Source organism: Ceratosolen solmsi, unplaced genomic scaffold (genome assembly GCF_000503995.2).
Source record: "Ceratosolen solmsi marchali unplaced genomic scaffold, CerSol_1.0 scaffold27, whole genome shotgun sequence".
Taxonomy (NCBI): Eukaryota; Metazoa; Arthropoda; class Insecta; order Hymenoptera; family Agaonidae; genus Ceratosolen; species Ceratosolen solmsi.
In genome coordinates, this window is record NW_011948426.1 from 3,274,686 (window position 1) to 3,288,537 (window position 13,852).

General features: G+C 24.7%; 1 protein-coding gene across 2 annotated transcripts; it reads right to left on the reverse strand.

The window, feature by feature from the left end:
• Positions 1-5,172: 5,172 nt before the first annotated feature.
• LOC105363152 (p38b MAP kinase) lies at positions 5,173-13,804 on the reverse strand. 2 transcript variants are annotated; one of them, XM_011500768.1, is made up of 11 exons: positions 13,783-13,804; positions 13,334-13,538; positions 12,710-12,839; positions 12,561-12,619; positions 12,318-12,459; positions 11,371-11,533; positions 11,149-11,220; positions 9,027-9,106; positions 6,224-6,302; positions 5,672-5,845; positions 5,173-5,339 (listed from the first exon to the last, which is right to left on the reverse strand). In XM_011500768.1, the coding sequence occupies exons 2-11, from the start codon at positions 13,435-13,437 to the stop codon at positions 5,245-5,247; spliced, it is 1,098 nt and encodes a 365-aa protein (XP_011499070.1). In that variant the 5' UTR covers positions 13,438-13,538; positions 13,783-13,804; the 3' UTR covers positions 5,173-5,244. The 2 variants fall into 2 exon arrangements, with proteins under 2 accessions (XP_011499070.1, XP_011499071.1); XM_011500769.1 differs by lacking the exon at positions 9,027-9,106 and adding an exon at positions 10,240-10,319.
• Between the last annotated feature and the right edge of the window lie 48 nt (positions 13,805-13,852).

Consider the following 13,852-nt stretch of genomic DNA (forward strand, 5'->3'; position numbering starts at 1 on the left):
TCTTTCTATCAAGATTTTATTCTCAAAATTATTAATCTCGAATTGATAATAAATTAACATTTGCTTATGCAAGACACTAACGATTATTTTTCGCTATTGTAAAATACCTACTTAAACAATTTTGTAAATACATTATTCATAACAATAATTACGTATAATATTACAAAATTTCGTTCGCAATTTCATTTTAATTATAAATTAAAATTGTTAAGAGCAATTTCAAAATATATTCGTATACAACTCTCATACTTTTCTCATACTGTGACGGTAATAAAGCTAACATATATTCTTAATTTAACGAAATAGTACGCAAAATATTGCAACAAGACACTGCGATTATTTCTTTATTATTGTTGATGCCATTTTACAATATTAATTAAAACTAATATTCAGTTATTGAATATAATTAAAAGAACATAAATGTATCTAAATTTAACAGTAATTTTTGTAAGAGAATGGTAATATTTTAATACAATGTAAAATATCCTGAATTTACGATTTAATAAATATGTTTGCAATGTTTTCATGTTCGTGAAATTCTTTTCTTTCTTCTTTCAGATATTAGGGCTTAAAATATTATTGTTCGTTAAAAATAATTCGATAAAGCTATGAATATCGTTGAATGCCACGAGTACAGCAACGATACTTTAATTAAACAGTCGAGTAAAATAAAGAATTTAACATTTTATTTAATAAATTCTAGAGCTTACTCATCATCTGACTAGACGGAAAAAAGATATCCTGTCCTACTCCCATGTACGACCTGTAGGTGAGAAATCAAGTTATGAGTCTCTTAGTGTAGCAGTATAGGGCGATTCTTGTATTATGTCGTCGGCCTCTAATTGAATTTCTATTTCCTCGTGGTCCAATCACCGCTTTTCAAAGGGATCGAAAGATTTTTTTGTATTCATAAATTTAACATGCAACTATTTCATGTAATCTTAATGCTAATTATGTTTTCTTACAATGACTGAAAAGTGAAAGATACCTTATCACTCGATATTCTTCTACGTAATAATCAATACTAATTACTTACTTGCTTTTAATTCGTTGGATTGAATTTCTATAATTTCTCGATACATTCCCGGAACCAGTATCTGCTCTGTCGCATAAAATTTCGTTATTGTAACGGAAATATATTTTATGTCGTGGTACGAGACTCTATAATTAGAACGTAGGTTGTCTCCGAGAAAAAAATAAGCTGAAATTAATGCCGATGAATCCAACGACTAATGGATCAAGAGCGTGAACACATATGAATTTAAATCGTTATTGTAGTGAATTACTACACTAGAAACTGGAAATTCTTCGAACTTAAATTTAGTTTTATGTATTAATCTACGAAAATTATATTTCCACTTAAAAGTCTTACAACGGTCGAATACTGACATCAGTCGTAAAGTCTTATTTTTAAAATTTATCCAAAGATCTTGAAAAATTCGAAGCCCAATTATTTTTCACGATTTAGCTCTTGTGCATCGACAAAATTCGACCTTCAACCGCTCGAGAAATTATTAGTGTATGAAACTACGTGTTTAGAAGTTGCTTAAACTCACTCAACATTGTAGTATGACCTCGTGCGATCGACAAATACAACTACGCACTGTTCAAGGGACTCGCGCGACCTTTATCCTATAAAATTTAAGGTCAGAAGGAATCTACGTGTAAGATTTAATGACTGTCAGGCCTACCTGAATCTTATCAAAACAGCTTATCGATATTGAACAATTTTTATATTTGTGCCTTAAAATATTTTGCGTGGAATATTACAAAAAAAAAAAAAAAAAAAAAAAAAAAAAAAAAAAAAATTCTAAATATTAATTTGTATTTCCGTCAATTTAATTACATTATTTAATAAAAGCTGTTTAAAATAATTACTATTAAATTATGTATTACTGTTAAATGAATTTTTTAATTTCATTAAATAATAGAATAGAGTTAATTGTTTACAGTTTTTAAAATATTTATATTTATCATGCCTTAAAACTATGTCGGATAGCTCTAATTCATCGTACTGCATTTTTTAAAAAATGAATGAATTTATTAAATATTCTGTTTCGAACAAATAAGTGCTCTTTTATATAATAATTATCTAATAAATACTATATAATTCTTCATTTCGATATAATAATCAATATTAAGGTCATCGTCCATAATTTCCATTGCAAATGTGCACATTCGTCAATGGATGCTCGTCTAAGAATTTTAAATGATTAAAATAACGAAAAGAAATATCTAAAATTTACAACAAATTACGTTAAAAAGTATGGTGATGTATAGTTCAGTATTGGTTTGTAAGTTAATAATTATAAATTATATTTTGTATAAAGTATTATCGGTCAGCTCACGTCGTTCATACAATAAGTATGCAATAAATATTATAGAAATCTTGATTACAAAGTCGATAAAATTTTGTGATATATTGTAAATATTTTTAAATCGGATTAATCCAAAAAATAAATTTTATAACCCCAGACAGATAAGGTGATAAAATAAGTTTTAGAATCAATCTCTTTGTTTTCTCTCTCCCTCTCTCTCTCTCTCTCTCTCTCTCTCTCTCTATTCTTACCGCAATGTTGAAGCGAAGAAGACATAACTATATTAAAGTAGTTTGAAAAATCTGTTATCGTAGAAATTAACATTGTTAAGTGATAATGCAATTAGAATGCAAATTGCAGAAAACTATTTTTTTTTTTTTTTACCTTATACGTTTTAAAATTACAAATTTTTTATTACTTTTATAAATTTTTAACTGATTCTGGAGGATTAACATGTCATACAGATTGTTGCATATAGTTTATAAAATTGTACGTATGATGCGCTTTAATAATATCAGCATATCTTAAAATTCTATAAATCTAACATAAAAGTTACCAATATTTTGAGTTCAAAATACATTTTCATCGCTAATAAAGCATAATAGGAAATAAAATAAAAAAAGTTCAAATAAGAGTTAATGAATTTTTGAAAGAAAAAAAAAGAAAAAAAAATACTAAAAAAAAAATTAAATACTAATATTAAGCCAAGTGATTTCAAATGAAAGGATAATAAATTTTCCTTATCTTTATAATTTTATCATAATAATTCACTTATAAGATATAATTACTAAATTTTATCTATGATCATCTAGCTCCCATATTCTCCGAATTACGAGAATTAAGATAATTTTATTACACGTATAGCTCAACTTTAAACTAACTAAATAAATGTTCGGTAAATTTAAAAAAAAAACAAGAACTTTTTTTTGTATTTAATTCAATTTTACCCATATTTATATTATCAAGATCTATTTAATCGAGAGCTTTCATCCAATAAACTTTTTAACTTGACCTTATGTAGCTCTAAATATATTTTCCATACCGAATGTAAAATGTAAACTTACAATGCATATTCTTGATGTTTACTAGACACGAAGGAAAAGTAAACATCGATAGTATAAAGTGTCCGTGACGCTAACGGTTAGTTATTAGAAACAAAAACGTGTAAGAATCGGTTAATGAGTATGCAATAGTACTCCGTCACTGCTCAGATATTTGTCATGACATACCTCATTAATTTTAATTTACTGTTGTCATACTTTCAATATAAGTTCTATAATAATGCTATCTATTAATAACTCACTATCGTGAATAAATTGAATTATTCAAGTTCAGTTTCATGCTACATTATAGTTCCTTATGTAGAAAAATCGTGAAATAAATCATTATTACAATACTAAAATAAATTACTAACAGTTTTAGAATATTTGAATTGATAATTCAACATATTATTGTCATATTTTGTGTTTATTGAGAATGTAACTTTCGGCTGTGGCTTATAGAGTATTATAGAGGAATTAGATTATTGTAAGTCAAAATATCGTTTGACGAGAAAAGTATCGACTATTTCAGCGTTAAAAATATGTAACCAACCAAACGTATGACTTATATTCACTTTAATCGTTAAATACAACTTCAATAAAAGCTTATATTATTCTAGTTGTAGGAAATAATGCTATTGACACTTTTGGTACATAAATCTATACAAAATAATGCAATAATTTACTCTAGGGGTTCGTAAATAAAAATTATTACATTCTAAAGATCTTGAAGGACGCATAAATGACGTGAATTATTAGCTTCTATTTTCATTAACGGTCTTGCGCACATAAATATTGCACGTGACAAGGACACATGCCCCGTTATACTATTCCAGTAGACTGTGTGCTGCACTAGATTCAGCCGAAAGACACTTTTGTTATGCATCGTTGTAAGTGTTCACGTCGTATACCTTTCGTCGAATAATAGAGATGACCAGAGCAAGATCGTTGCTACAAAAGAACGACGAGAGCCGGCAAATGTCATCCTTTTCCTGGTTAAAACGTCTGCGAGCTCTAAATTCAAGTCGGCACAAGATTAAAAGCAATCGGTTCCGACTGGTAGAGCCAACAAGGCCAAGTCAAAAATAAAATTAAGACAGTGGATTCGTCGTGTATACTCCTCTCCTCTCCTGTCCGTTAAGGCATTGCTTCAGTATTTATCTATAGATTTTGTAATTTTGTACGAGTCGATGCCTTAGAAATCAATTCCTTATTAATTCCTGTGAAATTTACCTTTACGATTACTGAAACGCAACGTTTAACTGACAATGCAAAATACATCCTATTAAACCTCTGTATTCAATACTTTGTTTAAATAAAAATTTCAAAAAAAAAAAAAAAAAATAATTAATTAAAAAATAAAACAATTGAAATAAAAATATTTAAAGTTAATATGCCTTTAACTATGCGTATTTAAAAGTATTTTGTCACATGATCATCGCACATTTAAGACAAAAATATATATTATCTTTTTTCGAAAACTCACGCGCACACAAGTGACTTGTAATATATTAAAAATAAAAAAAAAAAAAAAAAAAAAAAAATTTATGTCTCAATTTGATTTCTGTATAGATAACTAAATTTTTCGAAATTTATAACCAACAATTAAAAAATCAAAAAAAATTTTTTAAATTATTTTGCTTATGATTAATCGTAAAGTACTGAAAATGTTCAGGGACTACCTAACTAAGACACTATGCACTTAATATATTAATAACATTTATTTTCAAAATTAAAAATAATCAAAAAGTTATTTATAACAAAATTATATTCTTAGTGTTTAAAGGGCGCGGAGAATTACATTCTCCATCAGTTTTTTTTTTTTTTGTTAATCTACTATTGCATTAGATTAACATTCTGGCATTAGCCATTTGATAAGTTAATTTTCATGATAACTTTTCAGTACTTTGTACTGGTGATGATTCTGCGGACGGTATTTGCTGTTGCGGTGCAAAATTCACTACTTCGTGGTAGACTAGTTCTGCAAAAATCGTGAAGATCATTTAATCATGGCATAAATAGTATATAATATAATTGTAAATAAAAAAGAAGGCATTGGATTGAAAGGGAAAATATTTATTTAGAATGATGAGATGCATTTAAAGGATTTGTAATTGATAAATATGTGAAGACGAAAGTTTAAATATTTTTCATTTTATGAGATATATTTGAATATTTGAATATATATTAAAATAATTGCTCTGGCTCGACTGAAATTAATTAAAAATTACAATATTTACTTAAGATTTTTAAAAACAATTGAGAGACTTTGGTCTGTTAAGCGATAAATATACCAATAATACCAATATATACCTTTCCATTTTTCGACTGGCAATTCCATGTCCTCGAAGCTTTGATCATAGGGTGAGGATACAGGCTCATCCGTAGGATCGGCATACTGAGCAAGATAAGGATGCGCCAGTGCTTGTTCAGCGGTTATCCTTTTCTCTGCGTCCAACTCCAACATCAGTTCCAATAACTCTATAGCTATAAATGATAATGTTAGAGCTTCGACAGTGTTGTCAGATATTAATTATTGCCGATTGAAAGCTTATTATTGCTATCGCTATTTATACAACCAAGCCTTTCCCCTATCCATTTCATTTTCGATCTTTCTACAGTCGAACCAGCGAAAATTATGACTACACTATCGACTGGACACGCAAATATAGTGTCAGTGAAAGAAAAATAAAAAATAAAAAATAAAAAATAAAAAAATTAATACGAGCCTCACATCGTGGCTATTAATTGAATTTCATTCATCACATTTGGATTCAATTCAATAATTTATTAATGACAAACTGTAAAATACAAATTCTTTAAAAGTATATAGAGAAAATTATTTTTTTTTTAATAAATTCGTACCTAATGGATTCGCTCCTCGGAAAACTTCTTTAAAATTTTTTTTCTTAAGCCGCGGCAGACTTCGTATATAATTTCTAGCCTGAAAATAAAAGTCATCCATATTCCATTTTCAGCATCGTTAAATCATTAGGTAATCTAGATTAACTATGTACGAAATAAGAATAAAATAATACGATTAAATGTTAATATTACTAAATTTAACAAATTCTCCAACTTTTCCAAATCCACCAAGTCTAAAAAGTATTTATTTTTTTTCTCAATTATTTTATATTTTCTCCGTTTAAAATTTATATTTCATCATATTTAATGGTGATTAATTCCCATTAACAGCTACGTATACATTTTTAACTATCTCAAGTATTAAAAAGTTATTTTTTACAGTCATTCAAATTCATTTCTATCATATTACTATATTGGTTTTTTATTTTCAATTCTACATACTCTTTACACTTGGCTCATAGAGAATACAAGACGACTTATAAAAATCTAAGTCAAAAAAGTTCACACACAGTCATTGTGAAAATAATGATCGATACAACAAGTTGCACAAAGTTCACAAGTAAATAATAAAACTAACATATTCCACATTCATGAGAAATGCAATAATTGTTATTACAAATTAATTAAGAGTAAGTATAATAAAACCAATTATATTTAAAATTATAAAGATTGTGTAAGTTATATCGATTGCAAATATTAAGGCCAATCAAAATCTATCAAGGCTTACAAATATTAAACTATCGATGCCACGTTACGTTAACGTACTAATTCATTATATTATAAAATTTTTTCAACATTTTAAGTAATAGGAAATATTTATATTTTATTATGAAATACCTGTCTCATTATATTATTTGAAAGATGTTTCTAAATAAACATAATTTTTATTTAGAGCAAGTAGAAATCTTATATTTAATATAAAATTAATACATGTACAATAAGAAAAAAAATTGTGTAAAAAAAACTCTATGTATAATATTTATTACATAGATTAATTTATTATGGAAAACATAGTAAAATGACTATCAAAAAGGCTTTCATGCTAAACCTCTCTCAATTACTATTAAAAGTTATCTTATTGCCTTCTTTTATAAAAAAAAAAAAAAAAAAAAAAAAAAAAAAAAAAAAAAAAAAAAAAAAAAAATTTAAATACAACTGAACAGAAATCTTATAATATAAAAGTCATAATATAAGGTTTCATTTTGTTCAATTATTCATATGCTTTAAATACACTATTAAAAAAAAAAAACAACAAAATTTAATCTATTTTTTACGAAAAATTTAATTTTGAATTGATTTTTTTTAAACCCGAATTAAGTGGCCAATTTTTAAGTATGTTGTTTGATCTTGTGATCTAATTTTTTCTTTACTAAAGGAATTTTTACGTCATTCAAATTTATGTTTATGGCATTTTTAATATAGAATTGATTTCAATTTAATACCTAAATAACATATAAATTGTGCAGAAAATTTTCTAAGATAGTATGCAATTTATACAAATAAATAAAAATAACACTAAGTAGGTTAAAATTTGCACTAACTTATTTTTAAATGCGTTTTTAATTGCAAATTATACAAATATTACGCCTATTTAAAGCTTTTCCCTTATTTAATTTTATATTAATGCATACATCAATGGACAAATACTTTTATATTTTATCATGAGAATTGGAACGTCTTAATTTATAGGATAAAAATTATAATAGACGTTCACAGTAGCAAATACTTAAAAAAAATTTTTTTTATATTGAAAAATTATCTTCTTAAACATTTTTTCTTTCATTTAATTATATAGACGCTTATGCGTATAAACATATTTGATCACTTTGTAAATGATTTAAAATAGTGAAAAAAGCGTGTACATACGATTCTTAATAAAGGATTTTACAATCCATAATACTTTTAGCTATGATATTAAAATTTTAGCATTTTTTTTTTACCATTATTTCTAATAGTAAAAAATAATTTTCACATGAACCGAATGCTCCTTTCATTTTCACAGTTCTCCTTATTAATTGATTTATTTCATTGCTATTCAGCTAAAAAACGAAGTCATAAAATAAATTAGATTTAAAATTTAAATTTAGATTTTTATCCAAAATATCTATTTACGAATTGATCAAAATACTTAGAATTTTAATATCCTTAAAGTAAAGAACGGTTAAATCTAAATAAATATTTAATTAAATAAATGATTTCAAAAAGAATTTGTATCCATTATATTTTAATATTGAATCGTATATTCATTTTAATTTCAAGTATAAAATTTATTTGAAATAGTCGATGTGACGGTAAGTATATTAAAAATTTAACGTTTTCAATTCTTTTAATTGTTTACATATAAATTGATAAATAATAATAATAAAAAAAAAAAAAAAAAAAAAAAAAAAAAAAAAAAAAAAAAAAAAAAAAAAAAGAAAAAAACTGGCAATCTCATAACATGATTTTGTGAAACTGTATCGGTATAAAATTTTTAAAAATTTATATTAATATTAAACACGTAATTTTATAAATATAAAATGTGAGATGATTTGTAAAAAAATGTTTACCTTATTTAATTTCTAATCATTTTGTAACTAATCAGGATTGTCAATTTACTATGTTTTTATGAAAAACATATATGATTATACAAGCATATTATATTTTGATTATTTTAACACATAGTTATGTGATTACATTAATTTCTTTGTATTTTATTTTATTACAACAATTTATTATAAATTAGTCACTTTTTCTTATTATAATGTTAATATTTTCAAGAATAAAAGTAGTTAAAAAAAAATTTTCTTTTCGTATGATTTACCTCTTGGCTGGTAATTTTTTCCCAAGTTTCCTCCGTGGGTGTACCACAGAGTACTAAAACTCGAGTTAGATGATCCATGTCTGCCCGATTATTGTTAAGGTTTATTCATTAAGCAATACAATAGATCAAAAAATAAGCAATTATGTATGATTGTGAATAATTTAATTTTCAAATTACAAAATATTTTTATGATCGAATTTCTGAACATATTGAACTCTTAGTATATTTATAATTAAAAATATATCGTTTTCCATCATAAGTCTTTAAAATTTAATAGTGAATGTTTATTATTGAATAATAATGTATAATTATCAATCTTTTACTTTGAAGGAAATTGAAAAGCGTTAAAAAATAAATTTAATTATCCCTTAAATATGAAAAAATTTGGGGACGATTGAAAATACATTTGTTTTTTAATTTAAAAATATTTAATATATATGTCAACAAATATTAAATATTTAATATGTAATTCAATAAAAATCAACAATGTACAAGTAAAAAATGATATACAATATTACTTATTATTAATTCGTATTTTTATGAATTTTTATTTAAAGATTTTATTATCGTAAACATTCGTCAAAGTATAATAAATATCCACTTTTAAATGTTACACCTTTTTGTTAGTATATTTTACCTTTTTAAGATTTTTTTAATTTTTCGTTATTTGTAAAAAGAACCTCATAATTTTTATCATTAGTAGATATACCATACCAAATATGATACCAATACCACCATCATAAGCGTAATATTTATAAATACATCTATCTATATATCTATATATGTATGTATATATATATATATATATATATATATATATATATATATAAATTATTTATAATTTAAAAAAATTAACATCTAAATAAACTACATTAGATAACATGCTTAATTCAATAAATATAGTCAGTAAAAAAATTATGCAAGCTGATTGAGTAATGTAAATAAAATTAATGAATAATTAATCGTTCAACTTTAGTCAGAATTTTAAATAAAATAAAAATACATGTAGAATGAAACTAGAAGGAAAATAATATAAATCTTCTGCAAATTCAAATTCTATGCCTATTAAATATGACATATTATTAAAATGTAAAAACATTATTGATCGTAATGATTAAAAACATTTAGTATGGCGTATTCATTATGTTAAATTAACAAATGTTATGTGCTTGAAATAACAGATGCAACTTGGACAGTGTTCACTCGAACTTACCGATTCAGACGATATTTTCTTCATAAACTCGTCACGTGGAGCGCCCAAAATTTCCAGGATAAGATTTAATTGATGAATATCTGCTTTTGCTAAGGTTTTTCTTTTAAAAATACTATATTATTATTCTTAATTTGCTCATAAAAACATTTCTATATTCATCCCAAGCTGTTATTGTAAAACGCAATTATTTAATGAATCTTGATAAAACGTGAACTGAATAATTTTTAATTTTTTATTCAACATTGAGCAATTATGTTCGATATAATTTTAAATAAAAGCTTCAGCTTCAAAACGACAAAATTTAAAAATTTTTACAATAAAATTAGCGTGTATTAGGAAATAATTTTTAAATTAATGAAACTTATAAAATAAATATTTAAAACTCGTATTGATTGAAATTAATAGTTCTGCGAAAAAAAATTAGAAAATTCAAGAGCGTTCACACTGTACAGCTGCAAATTTTTGTCGCACTATTCTTTATTTATTTTCATTGTTTTTAATAAAGCAAAAATAATAGTAATATGCATCAGATCATACATTAAAAAAAAAAAAAAAAAAAAAAAAAAAAAAAAACAACAACATCAACAACAACAACAATAATAATAATAATAACAATAATAATAATAATAATAGTAATTAAAATGATAATAATAAAATTAACAATAATGACAAAAATGACAATAATAAAAATGTAATTAATCCTTAGCAAAAAGCAACTTAAGTTAGTAACAATATGAAAGTTTAATTTTAGAAGGAGTTACACTGTACATTACATCTAAACATCAAACAATTAATAAAAAATACATGCAAGCCAATATACAGTAATTTTTACAATTGTTTATAAAGCTGCAATATTTTAAAAGCAATTTAAGTATGTAAAAAATAGTAGTAGTGATCTGAAAAGGATACGATCCTGGCCTGGAAATAATATTCTTCCCGTAAATAATTCAGCCATTATACATCCAACCGACCATATATCAACTGTAATTTTTATTTATGTTAAATATCTACTTAAATTAAGGATTGAAAGTATGTACAAATAAAAATGTGCAAGCACATATATAAAAGATTGAGATATCGCATGCATAAAAATATATAAGCACATGAATATATATTTTGTCTGGATAGGACCTGTTTGATTATAATGCATCCAATTAAGCATAATTTCCGGTGCCCTGTACCATCTTGTTGCAACATAACCAGTCATTTCATTTTCGGTTGGCCTAGCCAAACCGAAATCTAAAATTTTTAATTCACAATCTTCATTTACTGCTATGTTTGATGGTTTGAGATCCTAAAAAAGTATTTATTTCCATTTTTTTTCTTCCCATTAATATTTAAGATTATTTTGTTTTATTTAATTACAAATATAATTTATAAGCTACAGATATCAAACTTATCGTTAAGATAATCAAGAGCTTTAAATCCAATATCCAGTACGTAATCAAAACTAATATATTTTTCTTTAACTAAATTTTAAGTTTAAAATATTTTGTATTACATAACATTAACATTTTTATATTTATTTTGTTACATTACCTAATTACCATTTTTCAATAAGTTACCTAAGATTTAAAGAGTTTTTGTATATTGTATAAAATATTTATAATATTATATTATATTGCTTCACAGGTACAAACATAACAATGCTTATGTTTTAATAGAATAATGAGAATAATGTTATAGTTTGATTAACAATTTCAGTTTTTTTTTATATACAACAATTAGTGTAAGAGTGAAAATGTATAAAAGTGCTATATATCAATAATTTATTATCTTATAAAACTGGTGCATTAAACGTTTAATCACTTATGATATTTAAAAAAAAAAAAAAAAAAAAAAAAAAAAAAAAAAAAAAAAAAAAGAAGTAAGATATTGTTTTCATGAGATAAGAAGATATAATTTTGTTAGTTAACGTAAAGATAAAACATAATTAACCAATCTATTGTTCTGATATAAATTTTGTAAATATATATTTATAAAACGGCTTTCAAAATAATATATCTCCTAAAATATCTCCTAAAAATAATATAATTTTAATAATAATATTGTTATGTAAAATACATTATATTAAATACCCTGTGAATAATTCCAGCTGAATGTATATATTTTAAACCTCGAAGGATTTGGTATACAAGAAACTGAACATGATCATCCGAAAGTTTTTGAGTCCTAATAATATTATTGAGATCTGCTCCCATGAGATGTGTCACCAGATACCTTTGTTAAATAATATAAAATTATCTAGAGTATAATTTATGATATTTTATTATGATAAAAACTTTATAGATATAATAATGTAGCGTATTATTTCAACTTACACATTTTGAAAGTCTTCTAAAGATACGCAAGGATGAAACACATCTAACAGGCCTATAATCTAAGCGCGATAAATTTAATTAAGACTTATTTTTACAAATTATACTGTGCAATAAGAAATTATTATATAATAATTATGTGAACATTATACATTTTCATGATTCATGTGTTTTAGCATTCTAAGCTCTCTGTAGGTACGTTTTGCATGGACGGCAGATTGAAATGGTCTTGCTAATTTTTTTATGGCTACTTTGCGACCAGTTGTTGTATCCACAGCAGAACTATAAAAATAATGTGTAAGACTTAATTTTTCAAAGTAAAACAAAATTTGAATAATAAATAGAATAAGAATTTACAATATAATTTTAATTGAAATGCAAAGTCATCTTAAATTTATTAAATTAAGTAGATTGTTATTAAAAAATTACTTTTTAAATTATTCATCATATGAAATAGCATTGAAAAAAGTGATAAAAAATTAACTTTTCATTAGTAGTTGTAATTAAATCAATATACATTGATAATATAGCGCTTTAATAATTGGTAAGAGTAAGTTTGAAATATGATTTGATAAGTTCTAAAAATAAAGAAATGGAATCAAGGCAAGACTTAGCATACATATATAATTAAAAAGAAATGTATTTATTTTTGTTTTTCAATTAAAATAAGTAAAAATTATATACGAACGACATATCTTTCTTATATATTTGTTTATTTTTAATTAGCAATGGTAACGATTCCAAATAGCCAAAGAAATTTATATTCATTATCTTACCATACTTGACCATAAGCACCTGAACCCACTGGAGTCAGCATTTGATATCTTTCTGGCACCTCCCATTCTGTTTTATTTATCTCAAGTTTATGAAATTGCGGCATACTTGATACCAAATGCAACTTTCTAAATTACAAGGTCGTAATTTTGCCGAGACTGTTGAAATTTAAAAATTCAAATCTAAGCTGCCGTAAACGGTTCGCTACTTGAAAGACCATGAAAAATATATGACGAAATTAATTTATAGAAAGAAAAAGAAAAAACCCAATATATATATATATATATATATTTAGAGAGAGAGAGAGAGTGTGCGCGTGTGTGTGTGTGTGAGAGAGAGAGAGAGAGAGAGAGAGAGAGAGAGAGAGCAAAACGAAAAGAAATAACACGGAGAATTTTAACAGAGATTATTTCAAAACTCAAATCAACGAAAATCACTCGGCTTAACTCACAAATCCTCTTTTAAAATTGTTCTGTTCCCAACAGCCTATTGCCAGAATAGACGAGGCTCTCGCAATAATA

Coding starts and splice junctions, on each gene's coding strand:
- LOC105363152 (XM_011500768.1), bottom strand. CDS start 13,437: ATGCCGCAATTTCATAAACTTGAGATAAATAAAACAGAATGGGAGGTG. Junction 11,534..12,317: donor CAGCTGGAATTATTCACAGG/GTATTTAATATA, acceptor ATACTTTTTTAG/GATCTCAAACCATCAAACAT. Junction 5,340..5,671: donor GCCAGTCGAAAAATGGAAAG/GTATATATTGGT, acceptor CGATTTTTGCAG/AACTAGTCTACCACGAAGTA.